At 46.1% G+C, this 25,474-nt stretch overlaps 1 protein-coding gene and 1 long non-coding RNA gene across 7 annotated transcripts; one reads left to right on the forward strand and one right to left on the reverse strand.

The window, feature by feature from the left end:
• Positions 1–4,999: 4,999 nt before the first annotated feature.
• LOC136464633 (putative ubiquitin-like-specific protease 1B) lies at positions 5,000–7,410 on the reverse strand. 2 transcript variants are annotated; one of them, XM_066463590.1, is made up of 7 exons: positions 6,675–7,410; positions 6,507–6,588; positions 5,991–6,203; positions 5,783–5,908; positions 5,548–5,681; positions 5,414–5,461; positions 5,000–5,329 (listed from the first exon to the last, which is right to left on the reverse strand). In XM_066463590.1, the coding sequence occupies exons 2-6, from the start codon at positions 6,513–6,515 to the stop codon at positions 5,419–5,421; spliced, it is 525 nt and encodes a 174-aa protein (XP_066319687.1). In that variant the 5' UTR covers positions 6,516–6,588; positions 6,675–7,410; the 3' UTR covers positions 5,000–5,329; positions 5,414–5,418. The 2 variants fall into 2 exon arrangements, with proteins under 2 accessions (XP_066319687.1, XP_066319686.1); XM_066463589.1 differs by having other exon boundaries at positions 5,414–5,681.
• A 252-nt stretch (positions 7,411–7,662) lies between these two features.
• LOC136464634 (uncharacterized) lies at positions 7,663–11,819 on the forward strand. Of its 5 annotated transcripts, none has more exons than XR_010761226.1 (5): positions 7,663–9,206; positions 9,880–9,940; positions 10,028–10,175; positions 10,959–11,081; positions 11,413–11,819. It is a non-coding gene; the product is annotated as an uncharacterized lncRNA (long non-coding RNA). The 5 variants fall into 5 exon arrangements; XR_010761223.1 differs by having other exon boundaries at positions 7,663–9,041; positions 9,141–9,206; positions 10,028–11,081; XR_010761225.1 differs by having other exon boundaries at positions 7,663–8,508; positions 9,141–9,206; positions 10,028–11,081.
• The last annotated feature ends 13,655 nt before the right edge of the window (positions 11,820–25,474 follow it).

Genomic DNA, 25,474 nt, shown 5'->3' on the forward strand with positions numbered 1-25,474 from the left:
TGTAATGGTATCCCTCAATTATTCAAGTTGCAAAGGCGGACGAACTCAAAACGATCTTCAAAGGTTTTAATTTTAAGTTTGAGTTTAGGATCCGCCGCACTATTAAGAGGGATGCAAATTTAATTGGTCTGAGGAAGATAGAGTGCTCAAGCATTTTAAATAAAATCTAAAGAGTGACACTCTTGCACTTCACGAGCACAAAGAATAAATTTCTGTGACTTCGACGTCGGAAGTCCCCGACGTAAGTCGGAACTCCCGACAGTCGGAAGTCCCGACCTAAGCCAGGGGTCCCGGCACCTGTGCTTCTGGCTGCTCGCTGTCTGTGCACGTCGGAAGTCCCGACGTTCGCCGGGAGTTCCGACCGTCGGAAGTCCCGACGTTCGCCGGGAGTTCCGACACTGGCCTGACCCAAGCCGGGAGTCCCGGCCTCAGCAGTGCTGGCTGTTTGATTAACTGTGCACGTCGGAAGTCCCGACGATCGTCGGGAGTTCCGACCGTCGGAAGTCCCGACGTTTGCCGGGAGTTCCGACACTGACTTTCACCCGTGGACTTCTGACCCTTTGGGAACAGTATTTTATGCTAACGTTGGAAGTCCCGGGATCTGCGTCGGGACTCCCGACGTAGATCTGAACGGTTGGATTTTCACTTGGAGTATAAATACTCCTCTCTTCTCTTCTAACCGTTACGGACTCACTTACAGCGACCCACTTCGTGCTCAACAGCTCCAAGCAACTGAAAGCGCCCCTCTCCTTCCCCCTTTGCTCCAATCTTCGATTCCCTTAGGGTTTGATTGAAAGGAGAGTGGATTAAGTGAGAGCATCACTTTGGAAAGCTTGAGCACTTGATTTCTTCGTCAAGCCGGTTGATTTTGCGTCTATTACTCTTGGGGTTTTACCCCTAGCCGGCTAGGCGTCGCCCAAGAGCTTCCATCTTGTGGAAGAGCCTCGGGAAGTTTGTATTACCCCTCGATTTCTTAGTGGAAAGCTCAAGTGACCTTTGTGGTCGCTTAGAGAGAGGCAAGGAGGTGGAAAAGACTCCGACCTTTGTGGTCACCTCAACAACGAGGACGTAGGAGCTCCTTAGTGGGGTTCCGAACCTCGGGATAAATCTTTGTGTCCCGTGTGCTTGTTGTTGTGATTGCTAGATATTACTTGTATGTGTTTGTCTCTCTCTCTCCCAAATTTCCATTTTAGGGTTTGGACTCGATCTACGGTTTGGAGGCATTACGGCGTCAAGGGAGTGACCCAACATCTTCATCAAACCACTAGGAAGTGAGGTTGTAAGTTCATTTATCCGCAAAGTTAAATTTGGCACTGCTTTTGTAGTTCACGTAGGCGTCGGAACTGCTGACGTTTGCGCCGGAACTTCTGACAACGTCGGGAGTTCCGACCCAAACATCGGGACTTCCGACAGTGACTGACAGAATTGAACTTAGCCTTTGCAGTAAATTTTTAGATACGCCTATTCACCCCCCCTCTAGGCATTGTTAGATCCTTTCACTCCGGCACCGTCCTGTTCGAAGGAAAGACCAGGGAGCACCTCCCGCTCACGGGGGTGTACTTCATCCCAAGGCTCACCACCAACATCGTCAGCCTCGGTCAACTCAATGAGGGCGGCTGCGACGTCCACACGAAGCACGGGATCCTCCGGATCCGCGATGAGAAGGGCCGCCTGATAGTCCGGGTGAGGCGCGCGGCGAACCATCTCTACTTGCTGCGCGTCAAGATCGCCCGGCCGCTCTGCCTGGCAGCGCGTGCCACCGATAGCGCCTGGCTGTGGCACGAGCGGTACGGGCATCTACACTTCGATGCTCTGCGCAAGCTAGAGCAACGAGGCATGGTGCACAGGCTGCCCCACGTCGAACATGTTCATCAGCTCTGCACCGACTGCGTCACCACCAAGCTCAAGCGCAGCCCGTTCCCGTCGCAGGCGAAACGGCGGGCGGAGGGGCTGATCGATCTAGTCCACGGTGACTTGTGTGGCCCTATCACGCTGGCAACCCTGGGTGGTAAGCTGTACTTTCTTCTATTGGTGGATGACAGGAGCAGATACATGTGGGTGGCTCTGCTTGCTGCCAAGAGCGACACGCTCGCTGCGGTGAAGAAGTTCTAGGCGCGTGTTGAGGTGGAGACTGGCCGGCGCCTGCGCGTTCTCCGGACCGACAACGGCGGGGAATTCACTTCCGTAGAGTTCGAGTCCTACTGCGTCGACCACAGCGTCGAACGTCAGCACACCGCGCCGTACATGCCACAGCAAAACGGCGTGGTCGAGTGGAGGAACCAGACGGTTGTCACCATGGTGCGGAGTCTGCTAAAAGCCCGTGGCATGCCGGCTACATTCTAGGGAGAGGCGATCGCCACCGCCGTGTACATCCTAAACCGGGCGCCCACGAAGGCCGTCGACGGCATGACGCCATATGAGGCCTGGCACGGCCGCAGGCCCGACGTCCACCATCTCCGCACCTTCGGCTGCGTTGCGTTCATCAAGGAGACGAAGCCAAATCTAAAGAAGCTCGATGATCGCGGCACGCCGGTCGTCTTCATTGGCTACGAACCCGGCGCCAAGGCGTGGCGCTTCTACAACCCTGCATCGCGTTGCGCCGTGGTGTCCCGGGATGTGGTTTTCAACGAACCTGTAGCCTGGACCTGGGCGAACGAGGACGTGGACGCTGCTGCGGAGTTCGCCATCGAGCAGCGCACACTAGAGCTGACAGACGCCCAGTATACCATCGACCCGGTTCCACGCGGCACAACATCATCCCCAGGCCCTAGGACACCTACTGCGCGCTCTCCGTCACCGACACCCGCTACGCCGGCGCCCAGTACACCTACGCCACCAGAGCCTTCCTCATCGGCTCTGGAGTTTGTGTCCCCTCCACCGGACGCAGACGAGTACCTGGACGCCGACGCCGACGACGTCGAGCCCCGGTACCGAACCATCGACAACGTCATCGGTGCAGCGACTCCATCGGGCTTCGCCGCGCGCCAGGTAGCTGCAGAGCTCCATTTGCAGATGGAGGAGGAGCCTGCCTCTTTTGCAGAAGCCGAGAAGCATGCATGCTGGCGACGAGCCATGATGGAGGAGATGGACTCCATCGAGAGCAACAAGACCTGGCGCCTGGTGCCGCTTCCGCCTGGGCATCGTCCCATAGGCTTGAAGTGGGTGTTCAAGGTGAAAAAGGATGCTGCCGGCGACGTCATCAAGCACAAGGCCCGTCTCGTCGCAAAGGGCTATGTGCAGCAGCCTGGGGTGGACTTCAACGAGGTCTTTGCGCCCGTCGCCCGCATCGAGTCTGTCCAGCTGCTTCTTGCGCTGGCTGCCCAGGAAGGGTGGCCGATGCACCACATGGACGTCAAGTCCGCATTCCTGAACGGGGAGCTGGTGGAAGAAGTCTACGTCAGGCAACCTCCTGGCTTCACCGTCACCGGACACAAGAACATGGTGCTGCGCCTGGACAAGGCGCTCTACGGCCTTCGTTAAGCACCCCGCGCGTGGAACGCCAAACTCCACGAGACGCTGGTGGCACTCGGCTTTAGCCACAGCACGTCGGAGCATGCTATGTACGCCCGTGGCAAAGGAGCATCCCGGCTGCTGATGGGGGTCTATGTCGATGACCTCATCATCACCGGGAACGACACCGACGAGATCGCCAAGTTCAAGCAGCAGATGTCCACCAGGTTTAAAATGAGTGATCTTGGTTTGCTTTGTTTTTACTTGGGAATTGAGGTGCAGCAGAGACGCGATGGGATCAGGCTGCTGCAATCAGCCTATGCGCGCAAGATCCTGGAGCGCGCCGGCATGGAGGGCTGCAATCCGTGCCACACTCCAATGGAGCATCGCCTGAAGATGTCAAAGGCGAGTTCGGCGACGCCGGTGGATGCGACTGAGTACAGGGGCCTGGTTGACTGGCTGCGTTACTTGGTGCACACAAGGCCGGACATCTCCTTCGCCGTCGGCTATGTGAGCCGATTCATGGAGCACCCCACTGTTGAGCATCTCAATGCGGTGAAGCGGATCCTGCGGTATATCGCAGGTACACTTGATTATGGCTGCTACTACAAGCATGGTGGCAAGGAGTTGAAGCTGCTGGGGTACAGCGACGCCGACATGGGCGGCGACATTGATACAAGGAAGAGCACCTCAGGCGTGTTGTTCTTCTACGGCTCCTGTCCAGTGACTTGGTAGTCACAGAAGCAGAAGGTGGTCGCGCTGTCTTCCTGCGAAGCTGAGTATATAGCAGGGACGACAGCGGCCTGCCAAGGTGTTTGGCTGTCGCAGCTACTTGCCGAGCTGAAGAGCGAGGAGCGCACAACCTTCATTCTCAAGATGGATAGCCAATCGGCTATTGCCCTCAGTAAGAATCCCGTTTTCCATGAACGAAGTAAACATATAGATGTGAGATTTCATTTCATTCGGGAGTGTGTTGGAGACGGGAAGCTGGACATTGAACACGTCCGCACTGAGGAGCAGATTGCTGACATCCTGACGAAGCCGCTGGCTCGAGATCGGTTCTGTGAACTTCGGGAGAAGCTTGGGGTCGTCAAGATCAGCAAAGAACTTCAGGATTAGGGGGTGAAATGTGAGCTATGATGTAATCCTGAGTTCAGTTCAGTTTTATTTCGTTTTCAGACTGTTAGCGTTGAGCTCGGCCTGGTTGTTGTGAACCTCCCGAGCGCGTCCTTGTATCCAGGGGCCATGGCGTGCGCTTTGTTCGTGTCGTGGCATTGTCTGCCGCTCATTGCAGTCGTGACTTGGTGCGTGGGATGGCGCGCACACCGCGGGTCATGGCGAGCATGGCGTGGATGGCAGGTGACCGGGGCTAGCTCGGCCACTCCTTTTCTTTTTGCAGATAGAAGCTCATTGTGTATAAGTAGGAGCACTTAATACAGAAAATGCTGACACAGTATTGTGTTTGGCACCAAAAAGAAAACTTCTTGTGTTCCTCTGTTCTTGAATTCTCAGAGAGTTTGAGAGCTCGCCGGAGAGAGTCCGGCTGACACATAGCTCTATCAGGAGAGCATGCTGCAGAAGTTTGATGATACTTTTTCCTCTTGCATGGACTATTAGGACTCTGTAGTATTTCAACATCAGATGGGCTTCCAATCGCTTCATCGTCAACTTTGACTAACAGACATCCCTTTCTCTTGTTTAACTCTGACGACAATAAACGGCATGTTCGCTGGTTGGTTTCTAGGCTGATAAGCCTGGTTGGTGCTGATTTGTTGTGGAAGGAAAACACTATTGGCTGACTGATAAGCCCTAGCTGAAACCAACAAGCGAACGGGCTGAAAATAACAGCCAACTTTGTCCTGAATTGTGTCATATCTTCCTACAAAATATGATGCATTATCATTTTATAATACGTATCATTAAGTGCACATGTAACAACCTACGGTAACCCTGTGTGATATACCTGAGTTATGTTGTTAGACAGACCTTCTCCAGTCCAGTGTTCAACATACTTTAATAAAAAAAGACCGCATGAACATCACACACATATCCAATAAATACAATAAAATTCTATTAGATACAATATTTGGCACGAACCCGTCTGTCTGCATTTTCTGCTCGAAATGTATCTCTCGAACTGGCCAAGAAGAAACCTGGATGTTCGGCCACTTGTGATCTTTAAGATTCTTGTGCTGCGATACAATGTCTATTTGTTTCTGCATTTCCTTGATCTGCAGACATATAGACAGAGCAGTATCTTTAGTTTCACAAAATATTATCTATTTATGAACTAACAAATAATTAACACTTTGTAGCAACAAAATACACTCACAGTAAGAATTAGGTCTTGACGACCAAATATAGTGCCCATTGAATCAAGCACTTGTATCTCATACTCTTTGGCATTAACCACAGCAAGATACCAGTGGGTGTGTTCAATGTTTATTGGAATAAACACCTAAATAAGTATTGCACATATTGCATCAGACAAGTATATATTTTGTATGCAGCAATAAATCATAATATAAATTGATTTTTACCATGTCATGGTCCAGGTACGATAAAACCCTTTGCTCAATGGTGCTAATTCCATTCTCGTCATGCGTGGGATATAGGTCCTCCATTTTAATTTTATCATCACCATCCCTCTTGAGGATACTAGAGATAAGAGAATTCTCTAGGAGGACCTTACCACAAGCCCTCAACTTCAGATGGTCTTGAGCCCTTAATAAGGTAATGTATGCATTTATGACCTGCACCAGTAAGTTAACAGGAACTGTAAATATTTAGGAAAAATATTTCATAATGTTAGAAGTAATGCTATGAACTGGTCATTTAAAAATGCTATGACCTGATCATTTAAAAATGCATTCGGCTAAAAAAGGCACTCCATGTTCATCCTGTCTATGAAAGCATCGTCGATGAGCACAACTTGTTCCTTTCCAGGTTTATAAGGGATTTTTTTAATAGGCTCAATAATGTCAAGATCAGCCTGGTTGCAAACATAATCTGTGAAAAAAAAAACCATGGAAGTTTATCTTTCAAGATCAGCTTACGTTTGTCATCTTCCATACACATTTTTTATTTCACCGTCAGTTTGTCCAAATGAACTAACCATGAAAGGCATACCAATAATACCTAACATTTGAATAGAAAAAAATTAATAAATATTTGGTTAGAAAAGAACATTTACAGCCTATACAAAAGGAAATTGGAGCACTTACCAACATATGTATCATTATCCATATAGAACTCCCATACTTTGTTAAAACGCATAAAAGGTGGGAATAATGGGATTTGCTTCTCGTCCATGTTTCTGACCTCATTAACTGTTGTCACTAAGGTTTGAGGCTATTGCAAACACATAACAGGGGATATCGAGAATGGTTTCTCCTATTAGAAGGCACCTTTACCCCAAAAAAATGCAGGTAGGCTTGAGGCTCCTGTCAACGACACCCACATGTATATATAGCGGAGGACCGAGGACATATGGACACGTTTTGAAGGCGCGAACAAGAGCCTGGCCAAGAAGAAAATTTGGCGTGTGAATTGGAACAAGAGAGAGTGAGGAAGAGGGAGAGGGCGCCAGCAGGTGCTGCTCGGGAAGACACGATTTGCAGTAGAAAGCAAGATTTGCAGCAGGGGAAGAGGCTAGCGGCGTCGAGCCAAGACGAAGGGCAGCGCAGGGGAGGAATCGACATATCTCCTGTTAGATTTGCCAATTTGCCTCTCATGGATCTTGTGGCATCGTTCGGGAAGGGAAGAGGGCGACGAGCCCAACGCCTGGAAAGGGCAGCAGGAGGGGGAGCTCAGATTTGCCCTCTCGCCTGCAGCGTCACTCGGGAAGGGACGAGAGCGGCGAGCCCAAGGCGTGTGACGTCCGCAGCAGAGAGGAAGATAGATGAGAGATTTGCTTAGAGGGGAGGAGATTTGCAGAGATCCTTTTGTTTGGCAAGGCATGATCGGTGGATTTTTTTTACTATGTTACCGTGGTTACTGGTACTTTTAATTGCAAAGCGGTGAACTTGCTGTCTCACCTCGTAATTGATTTTGATACTCTTTAATCTATCTCTCCTACTTTTTTATATTTTTTCACAACTAAAAAGACTAAAAAAATAGACATCATTTTAGTGAGACGATCAACTTTGGCTAAGCCCCTCTTCTGCGAAAAAGGAAGCAAATAAAAAGAAGGAAAGAAACGGTGCGCCTCCCTCCGTCCCTCGCATCGATCCTGGTTTCGAACCAAGCTACCTCGCTCCCGCACGAAAAAAACTCTGGAAAAAAACACGAAACACTCCTTTTCTGTCACCGCCATTTCCCAAAGCGCGCTCACCGCTAGGGTTCCCTGCACGCGCGATGCGACTTCCCCCGGTGGCGAACTGCGATGCGACTTCACTGCGTTCGCCTCCCTCCTCGGCCGGTGGCCTCCGACGGCGCGGACAATACAGATTCATGGCATCGTGGCTGCAGCTTGAGTCAAAGGTCTCAGTTCTACATCGATTGATGACAGGCTGGCAAGATGTCCAACAAGATGACACCAACACCCATAACACGCCACGGCAGAGGATGGTGAGGAGCACCATCGTGCCAGCACCCCGAGCGGCCAGCCGACGACTGCATCGTCAAGTCCTCATCTCATCATAATCAGCCCTCGTCCTTGATTCATGTATTGTGGCTCTGCCTCCCCCTCTAACTTGTATTAATCGCTTTTAACTTTGCCCTCTTTTTTAATAAATTTTCTGTAGGGGCCTTGGCCCCTCCAGTTTCGTCAAAATTCATGTATTGTGCCCAACGATTGCTGCTTTAGGCATCTTGCACTTAAGTTGTTGTATGTTTTCAATCTCTAGGTAAGCATTGTCTATGCATATTGGTGATTTATTTATTTATAGCTTACATACGCTTTAATTTTTCAACTATTGTGCATCTATTTAAATTTTAGGATTGTGGAATAAAGACGTCTGGATGCATTGATAGAATCACGGGAAGAAGCTATTAATATATTTTTTTAAAGAGCAATATGGTTGCTTCCACGAACCCTGATGAGCATCTTAAAATGATGTAAGTGCGAAAGTATGTATTATATTCTTACATTTGTCTATTTTATGAACTTTGAGATATTTTATAGATGTTATTTTAATTGATCGAATATTACCTTCTTAATACTAATGCCTAAAGCAATATCTAGAAGTATATGATAAGGCCTCCATATTAGTTCTCGACCTAGGCTCTAAACAAATCAGCAACGACCCTGCCCTGATGGCCTGACGAGTAGGTGCTGGCGGGGCCGAGCGAGGCAACAGGCCAATAGGTGCCGGCGGGGTGGACAACGAGTGCGCGTCGGCGCGTGCGTCCTGGCCTGCGCGGAGCTCCGCCTGTACGCTTCAGTTTTGCACCTAGCTGTAGTTGTCAAATTTATAAGTATAAGAGAATCAATTTCACACCTGGTTTATCTGACCACTTGTCTTTGTGACATATAAACACCTATTCATCTAGCCTTGCTGTTCTCATATGTTAGTCTGTGTTGTTATGTTACATAATTGCTTGAAGAAGCTTGGAAAAAGGTCCAGCTTGGAAACATAACTGTGGATGTGGTACGATATACTGTTATCAATTGCCTATGGATGGTTCTTTGGCTTTTCTAGAGCATATATTAAAGTGCAATGTGAAATTCCTTAATAATGTTCCTGCAGGTCCTTGGTGGAATGCGAGGGATGATTAGAATGCTTTGGGAAACATCCCTACTTGACCCAGAGGAGGTAATCTTGCATGCATCCTCTTCATGATGATATGTTAGCATAGTGTACTATTAGCTTGTGCCCATTCTATGTCAGAAATATGTATACAGTTCCAAATTTAATTAAGCATTACACAAGATCTATAGAAGATACCTAGAAACTTTTCTAAGAATTTACTATAGCACACTAATTTGCAGGCCTGGTGCAGTGGTGAGAGCTGTCTCACTGAGTCACCAGGTCGTGGGTTCGAAGCAGCCTCTCTGCAGATTTTGCGGGGGGAAAGGCTTGCCTCGGTTTTTCCCTTCCCCAGACCCCACTCATGTGGGAGCCTCCGGCACTGGGTCTGCCCTTTTTTTACACTAATTTGCCATAGTTGAATGTTGTAATTGTTTTTAAGGCATTTTCTTTTAGCATGATAGCTGCATTTTTTGTTTCTTTATTGGGATTGATTTTGAGCTTATCAAGCCTGAATGTAATTGGTTGGCAGGCAATTCCTCATAGTTTCAATTAGAACTTACCTGTCTTTGTGTAATTGTTTCCTTGTCCATATAGTCCATTGAGTGAGGTATAACAACCATTGCGGCTGCTAGCATTGTAAACACTGTTTTATTTATTTCCAACATAATACAAGCCTACACAGATGGATGATTGTCAGACCTAATCCTTAATCCTGTCCTTTTTGGCTTTTCTTCAGTTGGTATGCTATGCATACCGGTTACGAAGAGACACCCTGGGGCGATGCTAAGGCCATAAAGGTGCAAAGCAATTACCTATGCAAACCACTCGATTTGTTCTGGCTGTCGTTTAGTTGTTTTCAACATCTGAATATACTGCTTGTACAGGATGAAATTGAAAGAGGCTTGCAGAAATGACATAAAGTCAGTGTTAATATTACAAAATATATAGGATTAAGCGTCAGGACCCTAGATGGTGCGAAAGTGCAAGATCCTATCAATACTAATGGAAACTTGGTAGATGATCATTATACTTGTGAGTACTGTCCATGTAAAATTTTTAGTTGTTTGAATTTTATTTTTTATGTTGCATGAACTTGGAAGATAATCATTATATTATACTGATATAAATTGTATTTCAATTGCTCAAATATGAGATGCATCCATATCCCCTAGGTGTCTTTTGTTTCAATAGATGGGATTCCCTCAACTTTAAAAAAATATGAGAATAGTAAATTCAGTGAGAGTTTAGTCCTCAGATTCCCATAGCTTCCGTCCATGTTCCTTCGCACAAAGAATATGAGAGTTTGAATGCTTGATGGATGTGGCAATTAGGTTTTAGTTTAGAGTTACTTGACTTTTTTTGGAACAAAGTTATTCTTGATTTATGGTGATTTGGGTTGGTAGATTGGTAGAACTGCCATTACAAACACTCTGTTTTCTGCATGATTTATGTGGGCCACGCCATAGAATGGAAAATACAATATATGTTTGTGTTGAAATGTATAACTCTGTGCAAATATGTTTCTTTGATTTTTTTCCCAATAGATCCATCTGAATATATGTTTGTGCTAAAATGTATAACTCTGTGCAAATATGTTGCTTTGATCTTTTTTCCAAATAGATCCATCTGAAATGTCACTTTGCCAGTCTGCCATATTCTGAAGCTCTCGTAGTATCCAAACTCATTTTGTTATGTTTTTTCTCTGTCTAATTCAAATGTGTTAGCCTATAGGTTGGCCTGAATAAAGGGTCCACACACATTTTTTTACTAATGACTCACTATTACTCACATGTGTTGATTTTTTTTGGCATTTAGAATTCTCTTTACTGAAGTTATAGAAGTACGATCAAAGGGGGTGTGCAGTTCGAATGCCTTTGTCAAATGACATCAATTCAGATTGCAGGAAATTTGAGGGATTACACAACATTGGTCAAACTGGTATATATCATTGACATTCTGCATTCTCTCTCTTTTAAGTTTAGCATTAGTTTTGGTTCATATTTGAGGCAGATTATAGTATTAGGAGCTCTGCAATTTTAGTCTTTATATTGCCTCCATTAGTCCATTTCTTACTTATAGCATTTCATAGATGCATACAACATATGTGATATGCTTGAGCAAAAAAGGGATATCTGAGGGATGTAGATTTCCAATCAGCTTGATAGTAACATATAAGCTGACATTGGGTTGATTTTTGTTAATTTATTACAGGTTGGATTTAATAAATGTTACAATCATCTTATTGTTTTTTAATTTAAATTTTCTGCAGTGATGACTAACCAACAAAGATCGGATTGGAGGCTTATGGCAGCAACTCTGTTCGATGTCTGTGGTGCAAGAGCTATGATCAAGCAATTACGGTCTGGCATGGAACAAGGACATATCAAGATCACAAGGCTCTTGCATTTCATGAGCAAAGCTACAAGTGCTATTTATTGGAGTTTTGAGAAGTTGCATATTTCTCATTTGAAAAAAAAAAAAGCACCAGCCAACGACTATCCAATAACACAGACATGGTGAGCAACCAGTCAAACTAGGTATTCTTCGACGATGTAGCTTTGCTAACATGTATTGGCCAACTGCATTGGAACATATTACGTAAACTTGATGTTAATCTGCATGATACGTTACCTTCAATTTTTTTAGGCATATGATATATATTCATTTATTTGTTGTTCTGCATTATATTATTTTTTGTCCAAATTTTATAAGCCCGTAGCAAAGCATGGGCCATTTTCTACTGTTGCATGTCAGGTTGGATGGCATCAAGAGCTTCATAAGCTAACTCAAAATTCTCATCTACTTTAACAATGAAGAGCATGCTGTCATTTTGTGTTTTTAATTAAATGTCACTTTAATGTTAGTATTTAATTTTATAGTATTGTTATCTTATCATACGATCTGTATGTTTTTAACACATAAATTTAGTTATCCCGTAACGACGACGGACACGAACCTGCTTAATAAAAATTCCCTACAGCTTCCGAGCTCCGCTTCGTCCATCGTCGCTTGACTTCGTCCGCCCCGCGTGAATTGGCACGGACAGGTGGCCCCAACAGTGGCAGTGCCTCTGCACCCGAACCCATCGACGCGTTTGCTGGCGCCGCATTAATGCGTTCAAGCGGCCTGTTCGGTTGACTGGTTCGTATCGTTGCTGGTTCATTTATTTGACAGAAAAGTACTGCTGACTGGTTCATATTAATAATAGCAATGTGAGAGGGCTGGCCAGCCAGCCCCAGCCCAACGATCAGGCTGAAGGTCATCTCACACCTCCACCACTGCCACTGCGTAGGAGTAGGATGCCCAAATCCTAGGCTTAGGAGAGCTCGTATGGTTCGTATCGCCATGATGCTTGATTTGACTGGACGGACCTGACTGCATCACTAAAGATGGCAACGGCCCCCCGACGGGTATTTGATCTATTAGGAAACAGAGATAGGATCGTATCTTTACCCGCGGGCATCTAAATGGGTAAGAATCCATCTCCGATGGGTATAGCGGGTACGAAAACGTTCCCTGTTTATCCGTCCCCGTTACCCGTTGAGGAACCCGACTATTTGAGCTGTCATGCGAGTATTAGGCCCAAAGAAGCTCAACATAGGTATTTTGGCCCAAATCTGAATAATCATATATATAGTTTGTGTGTTCTAGGAATCCTAGTTCAATTTTTCCTTACCATCTCCGCCAGCAGCACAAGCATGCCTGCCTCACGAGCGCTCGTGCCCCTTGCTTTCTCAGTTCGATCTCTCTGTCACCTTTGCTCGTCCTCCTCGCAACCTCGCTCCTTCTCCTCGGCATCTCCAAGACTCCGACACTTATACCCGGGTAAAGAAGAAACGTCTCCGATTGCAAAGTTACGACCCCAAGTGTCATTGTTTATCGGGTATGCAATATCCGTCGGGTATCTGTTACCCGACCGATGCCCGACGGGTACAGGGATGTGCAAGCATCTATACCCGAGACAGTTAACGGGACAGAGACGGGATGAATTCTCCGTAACGGGGAAGAGAACATTCCGGCGATACCCGATGGGTACATCCCCGTTGCCATCCTTATGCATCACCCACAGGGGCGGTCCCAAGGCCCGACCACCCCATTCCTGGGCTCCTATGTAAAGAGATTTTTTTTAATTTTAACACTTTTTGGAAGCTAATTTTAAATCTAACACGGTCGTTTTTTTTAACTAACACTTTTGGCCGTGCCTATTGCCCTGACGCGGCCAAATGCATGTGCCGCGCCATGCATGGTGGCACGATAGAGAGCTGACGTGGCGACGACCGGAATCGCTGACCGCTGACAGGGTAGGGCCTACCGCGCCACCGATCTTGGTGCGGCACTACCGTGCCCTGATCCGTGGCGCGGCAGAGCCGAATAAAACCGGCCGCCGCGGCCCGCGTCCGCCAGTGGCCGAGCAGCCACCATTGCCCGAGCAGCGCAGCAAGGCCGCCTGGCCGCCGTGCCCACGTCCGTCGCGCTAGCCGCCGCGGCCGCGTCCGCCGCGGCAGTGTTCGCCCGCGTCAGCCAGCCCGCTGCCGAGCACGGCACGGCCGTCGACCGCCCAGTGCGGCCACCGAGCCCGCACGTCGGCGCGCCACTCGGCCCGGTCTAGCGTGCTGCAGCGAGGTACTCCCCTAATAAAGTTAGTAAAATTATTAAAGTATAGTTAGTAAAGTTATTTAGTTTAGTTAGTATAGGTAATATAGTAAGTTAGTATAGGTAGTAAAGTTAGGTAGTTTAGTTAGTACAGTTATTGAGTCTAGTTATACATTAGATTTAGTCTAATTAGTTGTTGTAGTTAGCCTTGTATAGATGTTAATATTAGATTAGTTAGTATAGTTATAGTTAGAATATGTATTAATATTACTATGGACATTACATACGATAATTTCGATGACTTGATGAAGTTTCTTGAAATACTTTTACAGATGGATTATTGTGTTAGAGTTTTGTATGGAGGAAGTATTAGGAGAGAATATGGTATGTTTGAGGATATGGAAGAAGAATTAGAATGGTTTGATGAACCTCCTAGCTTCAACGGCTTTTATGTCCGTTTGAATGCAAAGTTTGATGGTGATTTCACTTTGAATGGGAGGTTTGATACTAGGAAGACTAGGGCGCACTATGTCCTCATACTCTTGCGCGACCCTACTCACTGGTCCCGCTACACTAGGGTTCTCCAAGATTCCAATGTGCCCATGACTGAGATGGTGGTGGAGAATGGGTATAGGATACAGGGTGTTCAGGACGGCCCGTCCATTGATGGTGTTGGAGGCAATGAGCAAGAATTGAGGGTCGAAGGGGAAGCAACTCAGGGTAACATAGATTTGGATTGTCAGTTGACGCAGGAGCAGTTTCATTCAACTATAGTAGGTTGTATAAGCAATGACTTCGATGTGAATGATTTTGAATAGGAAGAGAAGGAGCAGGAGGAGGAGGATAGGATCGGTGATGTAGTTAGCAGTGATTCAGATGATTCTGATGATGACCAAGGAGGTACAGATGCTACGCCGACACCAGCTGATGCCATGCCAGTACCGGTTCATACTATGCCATTACCAGTACCAACTGAGGTTTTGCATGGTGTCCAGGCTCAGGGTAGACTAGTCACAGATTTGGCTGCAGATGATACCCCTATGATTTATGGGTCAGAATTAGCGAAGCGCAGTAGTATGTTCCAGCACCACCTTACACAGCGACTGAGCTTGAGCAACTAAGGTCCAAGAACGTACCTTTCATGGGTGTTTCGAACTATAGGGGATGTCAGCATGACGGATATGACAGTTTATGACACCGGTCTCTAGTTGTGTAGGAATTCATTGTATAACCATGAGAAAGAAACCCTTAGGAAGGGGATAATATTCAACACAATGATAGAGATGAAACTCTTCCTTCAGGACTATGTTGTGTACCACCATAGGTCGTACACCGTCACTCATTAGGATCAGGAGTTGAGGTACCACGTGATATGCAAAAACGGTTGTATATGGAGGTTAAATGCACGAAAGAGAGAGTGATGGCAAGTGGAGGATAACTAAAGTTGTCGAACCCCACACTTGCCTAGATAATAGGGGGAAGGAAAATCATCAGCAGCTCACTGCACGTTACCTTGCCCAGTCGTATATTGGGGCTCGTTGATGATAATAACTGACATCTCTGATGTCTTCTTTACAACAGTTCATATCTAGATTCAGTTAGGTACGATGTGACAGTACGGAAATGCTTGGCGTGCTAAGCAAATTGCTCTAGCTGATTCGATGGGGTACTTGGGAGGAAGCGTACAACTAGGGTGCCCCACATCTTATGTGCAATGCATTACTACAACCCTAGACTTGAAATGGTTTGTGGACACCAGAGGGATGTTTTTTCGGGACCCAATGAGGCATGTCCTCTATCGTGTGTTCTGGTCGTTCGCGCAAATGGAACATGCATTCTAGTTTTGTCGGCCAGTCGTACTTGTTGATGGCACTTTCCTAACAGGAAAGTACAGAGGCACCTTGATGATGGCTGTTGCTGTTGATCCTGAGGACTAGATAGTACCCATGGCTTTTGCTTTGGCAGAGGGAGAGAACAATGAATCATGTTCATGGTTCATGCGGCTTCTACAGTGTGCAAGTGCTTGGCCCAACTCGCACTATATGTTTGATCTCGGACCAGTCACGCAGGGCTTCTTAATGCTGTAGCTGAGCATATAGATGGGTTCCCACCTCTAGTACATAGATGGTGCATGAGACACTTTGTCACTAATTTCTAGCGGCAGTCAGCGGAAGCAGGAGGTATGTGACAAGGTAAAGGCTCTATGTTGTGTACGTACATAGCACCAGTTCAAGGAGATAAAGGGAGAACTAGACAAGATAGTAAATGCAGTGGGAAAGGCCTGGTTAGAGGCACAGATGGAACAAAAGGCTCAGTGGACGTTAGCATATGACGAGGGGGGTTTCAGGTATGGCATCATGACCACTAACTCCTCGGAGTCCTTCAACCGTGTATTCATCGGAGTTCGATCATTGCTTGTGTCTGGAATTATTGAGTTCTTGTTTCATAAGTGCAATGAATATTTTGTGAAGAGGTGAGAACTTGCGCAGAGGAGTATAGCTGAGTAGGGGCATTTTGGAAAGGTCGGAGCTGAACATTTGAAGGAGGCCGAGGAATTGGCCAAGCAGCACACCATCGAGCCGTATGGACCCCACCGTCATATCTTTAGTGTACGAGGCAAGGGTGGCACAAGCTTGGACGGCGAACGTTATGGTGGACGAAATTACCGAGTTGATCTTGAAAAGGTACAGTGTAGTTGCAACGTCCCTCAGATTCATGCATGCCCCTTGCTCTCATATGATCACGGCCTATAGGGTTCATGGGTACAGCTATGAGGATCTGCTATATATGTCACCATTGTATCTCCATTCGAATACCGTTAGTATTTGGGAGATGAGCTTCGAGCCATACCTTGACCTGACATAGTGGCCACCTTATAATGGTTATGACTACATGCTGCATCCAGGATCTAATGAAGGTAGGGAAGGGTAGGAGGAAGAAGAAGTGACTCAAGGGGGACATGGACGCTATGAGAGGGTACGGACAAGACATGTACGATGGGGGAGACTTCAACTGAGACCCATGGTAGGAATCTTTGCTCTGTTTGTAAATAATCTGGTCATAAGGCTAGCTAGCATAGAAGACTGAGGGCAGTAGGTGATTTCATATTGTGTTCGTACTGCATAACAAGTAGTTCAAATTTTGCAATGCTACATAATATTAATATGAATATTGTTAATTTGAATACTCTAACCCTTTTTTATCAATTTGTAACAGGATGGCCCCTCCCACGCCGCGCCAGCTGTACCCCTCTTCTTGAGGTGGAGTACGACGACCCCCTTCTTCCACCGGATGATGAGGTTTCCAAGAGGAGTTCGAGGGATCCTTACATCCTAAGGACTTAGTTCATTACACTAAACTTATGTCGAACGAATATTGTCAGTCGAAAACTTGTAGACTCATAAACCAATGAAAATATTATGTGACAACTTATCATCCATTTATTTGCTTCATGTTCGTTTCAACTTGCACACGATCCGGCACCACTTGTAGTTTTGTACAGCACCGACAACAACTCAATTGAAGCTAGATGTTGTCTGTCCGCATCACTGCAGCGCCATCATCTATGGCGCTGACAGCGCCAGTGGACTCTAGGCATAGCAGAACCTAGGCTATGGCACGGCTGAACCAGTGGGCTACGGCGCTGTATTCGAGATAATTTCACCCGATTACGTTCATTTTAGAAATTTTGAACGCATGATACAAATAGATGTGATCACTTAAGATCGATCATGGGTAATCCGAGTACATGACACATGGGTACAATACATCAGTAGTTCAAATGGAATATAAGACAACACAATGGAATTTCTACTACATAGCTACATTGATCATTAATAAAGCATGGAACTAATAGACGTCGCAATAAAAAACCCTCAGTTAGAAACATACTGAGTAAGCAACTCGCCGTCTGAGTACCAATCCTCAACCACAAACCTATTGCTATGGCTAGGCTCACCTGCATTGCCCTGATCTACCTTCTGCCTATAGTAAGCGGCCTCCGCTTCATCTGTGGCCTCTGTGGCCTAAGTAAAGAACGCGTCGTCATCCTCCTCCGCCTACAAGCCCACCTCTGCTAGAGCGATGAGCTCGCTCAGTCTGTCAGTGTAGTCCTCAGCCTCCTTCGTCTACAAGCCTGCCTCTGCTAAAGCAATGAGCTCACTCAGTCTGTCAGTGTCGTCTTAGCCTCCTCTACCTGCAAGCCCGCCTCTGCTAGAGCGATGAGCTCACTGAGTCTGGCAGTGTCGTCCTCATCCTCGCCCCCCTCATTAGACAACATAATCGGTGATTCAACGGTGCGACCAGCTCGCTTTCTATGCTCATCTAACTTCTTTTCCTCGTACCTTACACGAGCCACCTCTACAACATAGTCCTCGCTGCATCCAATCCCTTCATGTATAAAATACAATTAGTTAGCAACGCGACTATATTACATTTAAAATCAAGCAACGAAAAAAGGCTTTGAAGTACTCACTGGCACATAATGAAACAACATGCTTGTTCAAGACCTGCATCTATACTCTTGTCTCCTCCCTTGCCTCCTTCCTTGCCCTCTCCTCCTCTAATGTCATCCGTCTCTCCAATCCCCATTTGACAAGCCCAACGTCGATCGGGTTACAAATACCGCGCTGTCTAGCAAACTCACGCATCTTGTCTTTGTGATGTTTAATGAAAAGGTTGACGTAGTCAGGTCCATATCCCCTCTTTTGTGCAATTATGTGCTTCCCCTTTAGTTCATCCAAGAACTTAGCTTGACCATTATAACATTCCCACCTGCATTTCCTAGTGCTCTGTTCAAACGATAAATTATATCATATATGTCTTAGCAAAAGAAACAAAATACGATTTCATGGTTACCACAAAAATAACCAACCTCATCATAGTCAATCATATGGCCACAATAATGGCCTATTCCAAGCTCTGAAGGACCGTAGTTGGATTTAACACCACATTCGCACTTGACTAGCGGTGCTTTGTAAATTAACATTTCTTTCTTCTTTTGCTTTGCTTTTGGAGGTTCTTCGGACCATTTGTTCCTAGGACCATAAACCACTCCTTGAAACAATACTTCGCCATTGAATACACCTAAATAATATGACATTAGTACATGACACATATAGCTCAATATTTCAACATATACACTTTGCACTTACTTCATGCTTGTTTGGACACACAAACTCCAATGTATTGTTAGGGTTTATCATGGCTCGGACTCCGCAATGGCATAGAGGAGGTTCCTCGAGTCGTCTAACTATGGCTAAGTACTTCTCCTTAGCCGTCACTAGAGGGGGTTAGGGGGAGGTGGAACCCACCGCTCAAAGTGCTCTCGTGGATGTCGCCCTCTCCACCAATCATCGAAAAGAAGGTACCTAGGGTCAAACTTGTTTGCACCATCGATCCACTAAAAGAAAAAACACGTCTCATGGTCCTACACAACAAAAATTCAACAAAATATTAGTAACCTAGTAATACAAATGAAGAAGAAAAAATATACGGAAACAATTACTTACATTAAAACGACTGCACGTGTAGAAGCAATGTGCCGCTGTGTCCGGATGTCTCGATTGAAACACGTTGGTCGTACGACCACGGTCACAATTAGGGACAGGGAGTTCAGGAGGGATGGGGGCATCTTTGCTAGACTCATCGGGGTATAATTCTCTAGGACGACCCCATTTTTGCCATAACTGCTCCCGAAACATGTCTTTCATCTAATAAAACAGTTCAAATTAAACATCAATCAAAACAATGCAAATTAATGTAAAATATAATCATTTGCAATGCAACTAAAATAATATAACCGATAATTATAGCAACAAAAATATACATGGTAAACATACTTCTAACTAAATAATTAACCTTAACATTAACAAAATCAAACTAATATATTCCTTCAAACCGAAGACCATAGTTCCCAAACATAATTTTCCTCCTCAACTTAGCTCATATTCATAATATACTATCCACCATTCAAACAAAAATAAAATATGTGTCATTACCTTGCATGAGGACAAGGAGAGAGGGAGGCGGCCAGGGAATGGAAGGGAAGGGAGGGAGGCGGCAATGGAGGGCCGAGCAGGGGCCGGGCTACTGGCGTTCGTGGCGTGGCGGCCGGCGTGCTCGGTGGCGGGCTGGCATGGGCAGACGTGGGTGCGGCGGCCTTGCTGCTCAAGCAGCGGGACTTGCGGCGTCGGTCTTATTCGGCTCTGCCGCACCATGGATCAGGGCACGGCAGTGCCACACCAAGATTGGTGGCGCGGCAAGCCCTGCCCCATCAGCGGTCAGCGATTCCAGTCACCGCCATGTCAGCCCTCTGCCACACCACCATGCATGGCACGACACAGGCATTTGGCCACGCCAGGGCAATAGGCGCGGCCAAAAGTGTTAGTTAAAAAAACCGACCGTGTTAGATTTAAAATTAGTTTCCAAAAAGTGTTAAAATTAAAAAAAATCGTAAAGAAGAGACGATCAGCCTTCAACTAGTGTTGCACACACCTGATAGGAGACGGAGCGTCGGGCGTGCAAGTGACCAGTCGTCGCTCGTGTCGGGACGTGTGCAGGACTGTAGGCTATAGGAAAGTAGGAAATTCAAATTGAATAATCTTTTAACCTAAAACTGGCAGGAGTTTTGCTTGGATTATTATTTATAATGGAGGTGAGTTTATTTGGCCTAAAAAGAGAGAGAGAAAAACAATAATGAAAAGAAGCAGAACGACATTAATTTAAAACTCTATATACAAAGCCAAAGATGGCAGAGATTTATCTCTCGGGGATTATTTCATCTAGCCTCTCTGCACATGAGGGAGCCAACGGGGTGGGCGGCGATCAGATTCTAGACGACGGGATGGGGAAGTTTTAGGGGCGGCGGCCGAAGGAAGGCGCTCGAGCGACGCGGAGGGAGTCTAGGTGAGCGAGGGCAATAGGACCGGGCGGTGTGGAGCGAGGCGTTCGGGCAGCGCAGAGCGAGGCGTCCGGGCGGTGTGAAGGGCTACACCAAGGGACTAGCGGTGGGGGCGTGGAGGGAATTGCAGCGGGGCCCTTGCCGATGCCACCACCGGAGGAGGCTGAGAGGCGGTCATCGGCTCGTCATCATCCTTTAGCTATGGATTGAGCATGATTGGGTACGTCGTGGCATGGTGGGGCAGCGCGGCTAAGCTGGCGCGTACACGACGACGCGTGTCCATGGCGGCTGCAGCGAATGGGAGGGCAAGGGAGCAGGTGAGGAGTCGTTGTGGTGTCACAGCGGCGACGGCGACGACGACGGTGGCAGCGGCGGCGGTGGGGCAAGACGGGAGGGTGAGGAGGAGATGGTGGCAAGGGGGCAAGCAAGGAGTAAGCGCATCTGTGGCTTTGGGGTGAGGGAGGCAGGAGCGGAGGAAGGCCATGTTAGGTCAGGCGCCAAAATTTTTAAAAGTAGGGAGCGGGTGGCAGGCCGAAGCCGATGGGACGATTCTAGTTTCCTCTTAATTAGGCTATCTCCAACAACAATCCCAAAATATAAGACTCATTTGTCCTTTGGGTAGCGCTATAGGTAAAAGGTTCAATACATATTCGACATCTTCTTCAACAATAAGATCCAAAAGTGAATCCTTTCTACAAATGGGTTTTCAAGAGAGGATGCCCATATTTGGGTTGTGCCTCTCAGGTAACCCAAAATAGGGCTCCGGGTATAAATATCAAGCCTCGGCTATTGTAAAGGGAGCAATCAATCAAATACAAGTCAATTACTTTTTTCGGCTCCGGCCATCCCTTAGGAGTAGGAGTAGAGTAGATCTAGGTGAGTTCTTCAACGAGTACGGCTGCATCAATCCGGTCGACCTCCACTGCTTATCTATAAGTACCGTCATGGTTTATACCTCTATTCGTATGGCTACATCGATCCGGTCAACCCCTCATGGTGACTCTGGTATAGGCTAGTTATCGACTCTTGTCTAATTCAAATATGGTCTGTGTGATTCTACCTTACACCCCACTGCTTAAATTAGATCAAGGTCAAGTTATCGGCTCTACCATAGTATGGCAGTCTTTGGTAGATTCATTAAGTTACCGATATTGCTTATTGCTTTCATTGTTTATCTAATTACAACAATATCACTCTGCCCGATTGAGATTGATCTGGATTGGTCTTATATCTTGTTTAACTCATCATTTGCTAATTTAAAGTTGATCTAATCTACACCTTAAATGATGAATTATGTTTTTATCGGCTGTTTTACATCAATCTTAATCGTGCATAGCGTGCGGTTAAGGCATGTCTGATCTCGAGTAGATCTATTGGTTAATGAAAACCGTTCCATGGCCTGTCATCATGGCCTGTGGGATTCTGCCTCTCACCCCACTATTGGCACCATGGAGTGGGGATCGTTAGTTGGTAGACCCGTTCCTAAGGAGGCATGACCTTAACTGTGCGCTATGCCTTAATCGGCTGTTTAGCCGATATCGAGTGCTTTCACGAATAGTTCATATTACGAGATCATTGAAGTAGAGATAAGTTGAAAGATATGTTAGCCCCATGATCTTATTATTATATTATGGCCTGCAAGATTCTGCCTCATGCCCCACTGATATTAGTAATGAGTTAGGGTCGTTGAGTCTATTGTTGTTACTATGGCATGCATGATTCTGCCTCATGCCCCACTGGTCATGGCGATGGATGAGATCTAACATGTTCATTAGATTTATCTTCATTAAATGGTTAAGTGGTGTTGAATTGTCTCTTTATATAAAAAGGAGTTCGATTACTTGTAATAATTGGCGCAGTATAAACCGATCATCATTGATATCTTATTGCCATTGATTAATATTGCTTAAATAATATTTATCCTGAATGATAACCGATTCTTCTTATATGACCCCATGAGCTTTAATCGATTTATTCTTATGAATATGCTGGAATCGACTATTTAGTCGATCTCCTCTCATATCGGCTCTCAGAGCCACACATTCGGAACTGTCTGGCAACACCAGCACGTTCCGCCCTTAATTACTGATGAGCTTTCTCTCCTTGTCAATTGCAGAGTCAAATTGACTGGCATGTCTCGGGAGGATTGCGTAGGATCGACCACCCTTGCGCTGAAGCTAGGCGGATCTGCTCCATCGAGCGGACCCTTCTGGTTTGCTACGTGTGTCCTCAGCATGGAGATGAAAATTCTGTGTCGACACCTTGTCTTGAATTTCCTTGTATGTAAATAGTTTAATCACGAAGTCATTTCATACACACGAGCATTCACCTTAATCATAACAAGTTTGTGTTTCACAATACATGTTTTACAATTTAATGTACAATTAAGAATCTAATCCTTTAATAGTTCGACCAGGTGAAAGTGCTTTGCATGGACACCAAGCTATAGCTGGTCACTAATCAAAGATGATCCAAAAGATTTTCAAGTCCAAGATACGACGTCTGACTTCTTGTAGCGGAAGCATGCAGATAGCTCAAGATGTAGTTAGAATTACCCTGCATATAAGTTGTTTGTTAATTTTTAATGTTAAAGTCTATTGATATCATGAAAAAATATGTATCAACATGTGATGCATTACCTCTTTCATGGAGTTAGAACCTCTTTATATATGATATTCTTTGTGAATATATCTTTTGTTGGTTTCTTCTTCCCCTTCCCTTTCGCTTTCCCCTTGTTCACGTCCTTCTCAGCAACCGGCATGGCTAGGATCCTAATATTCGATCTTGTCGTAGCTCTTGATAGTGCCACATACAATTGGCCATGTGAGAACACTGGTTTCGGCAAGTATACCCCAACGTTAGGGATAGTTTTGCCCCTACGCCTTGTTAACGGTCATCACGAAGCTGAGCTGAATAGGGAACTGCTTTCGCTTAAATTGGAAAGGGAACATCTCGTCATCGGACGGGCATAAGAGTATGCGAGGCAGAAAACCTCTCTTTCTAGCGTGTTGTCCCAACACAATTTCTGCGTCTATGGTATTCTTTTGGAACCCCCATATGATAAGTCTAGTACCATTACAAAGTCTGTTCATAGGGTCAATGTTCCTAAGCAATATGACCGGACAACCAATCTTTAGCTTCAACACATGTGGAAGTAGACCATTGGGTGTCAGTGTTAAGGAATTCCTTAGGGTAGTAGTTGTGCGGATCATCCATCACATGGTCAAAGCTATGGTACACCATCTCATCCCTGTGAAAATGACCTATCATCTTCATATTAATCATATCACCCAGTCGTTCCACATAGATAATATCGCTCAAGAGGTGATATAATCTTTGCTTGACATATTTGCATTGAGGTTAGGGAATATACAGTCAATTATACTATCAAGGTCACTATCTTCCCCGGCATGTGGTATGCATATATCATGAGGAAGACGGATTTCATCATCAACAGTCGCCTCCTCAGATCCTCCACCGACATGCGCAACAAGTATTCTACAAACCACGGGTCGCTCTTTGCTCTCATGTTACGCACCAGTTTTAGGTGTCGCATGGAATCCCAAAGGTATGACATCTGCAGTGAGGCACCGACCACCTGAGCCCTTGACTCCCTCTGAACAACAGGAAGAACCTATCTGAAATCTCCACCGAACACCACAGTCTTCCCTCCGAACGACAGCTCTAGTCGATCCATTATATCATGGAGACTGTTGTCTAGCACCTCGATAGACTGCCTCTTTGTCATGCTAGCCTCATCCCAAATAATAAGAGATGATGCTCGAAGCAGCTTGGTAGTACCACACTATTTTGTGAAGGTGCAAAAGGCCCCATTATCAATGGTGAGGGGAATCTTGAAGCGCGAGTGGGCGGTTCTACCACTAGGCATTATTGAGGCTACGACACTAGATGTAGTTGTTGCCACAATAATCTTTTTCTGACTATGAATAGTAGCGAGAAGTGCTCTATACAGATAAGTCTTTCTGGTCCCACCAAGACCATCCACAAAGAAGAGACCCCGTCCTTGGTATCAACAGAGAACATAATCTCATCGTATGCAGCCCGCTGCTCCTCATTAAGGGTGTGTGATAGAGCCACATCATCCTCGTTAGCCTCAATGCTAGCCTCCTCAAAAATCTCTCTAGGAATATCACGAGAGGCATCATATGTGTCATCGATATCAGGAAGTGGGTACATCTTTATATCCTTCTGCATTGATTGTAGTAATTTTTGAATATCTATGGGGACCATCTGCTCCACCATGAAGGTGGATTGATTATTGTGCCTATAGTCCTCTAACATTGCCTCCTTGTGTTTCTCCCACAGTCCAAACACATCATTGGGCTCACAAATACCAATATTGTTGTAAAGAGCTTTCGCAGTGCATATGGCGTCATCCACCCGGTTGCCTTAGCGAGACTCTCATTCAGTGTGTTGTCCTCTTCGATTAGGCCCCTTCTTTCTGCAGCTTCATGGAAGGTTGGTAGGAGTTTGTCATCCACGGTCCTTAGACACTCAAAGGAGGTTGCACCTGCCACGTGGTTTAGGAGAACCCTAAGATAGTAACGCTCCCCCTCGGTTGGATTGGCAGACACGATTCTTCCAATCTGTCATAATGTATCATAACATACCCTATTTTGCCAAACTTTGCCCTATGCTTGCCATGTATAGAACTTGGGAAAGTCCCAGTACAATATACCTCGAGTTGTTTCATCTGTCATGTTCTTCTCGAAGCACGTTGTAAGCATTGACTTGTCAGCACCTGGATGATCAAGTGCTCGTCGAATCCCCTAGCGATGGTGAAATGACACCATGTGCATGTCTAGAAGATGTAGCT

Source organism: Miscanthus floridulus, chromosome 7 (genome assembly GCF_019320115.1).
Source record: "Miscanthus floridulus cultivar M001 chromosome 7, ASM1932011v1, whole genome shotgun sequence".
In the NCBI taxonomy this organism is placed as follows: Eukaryota; Viridiplantae; Streptophyta; class Magnoliopsida; order Poales; family Poaceae; genus Miscanthus; species Miscanthus floridulus.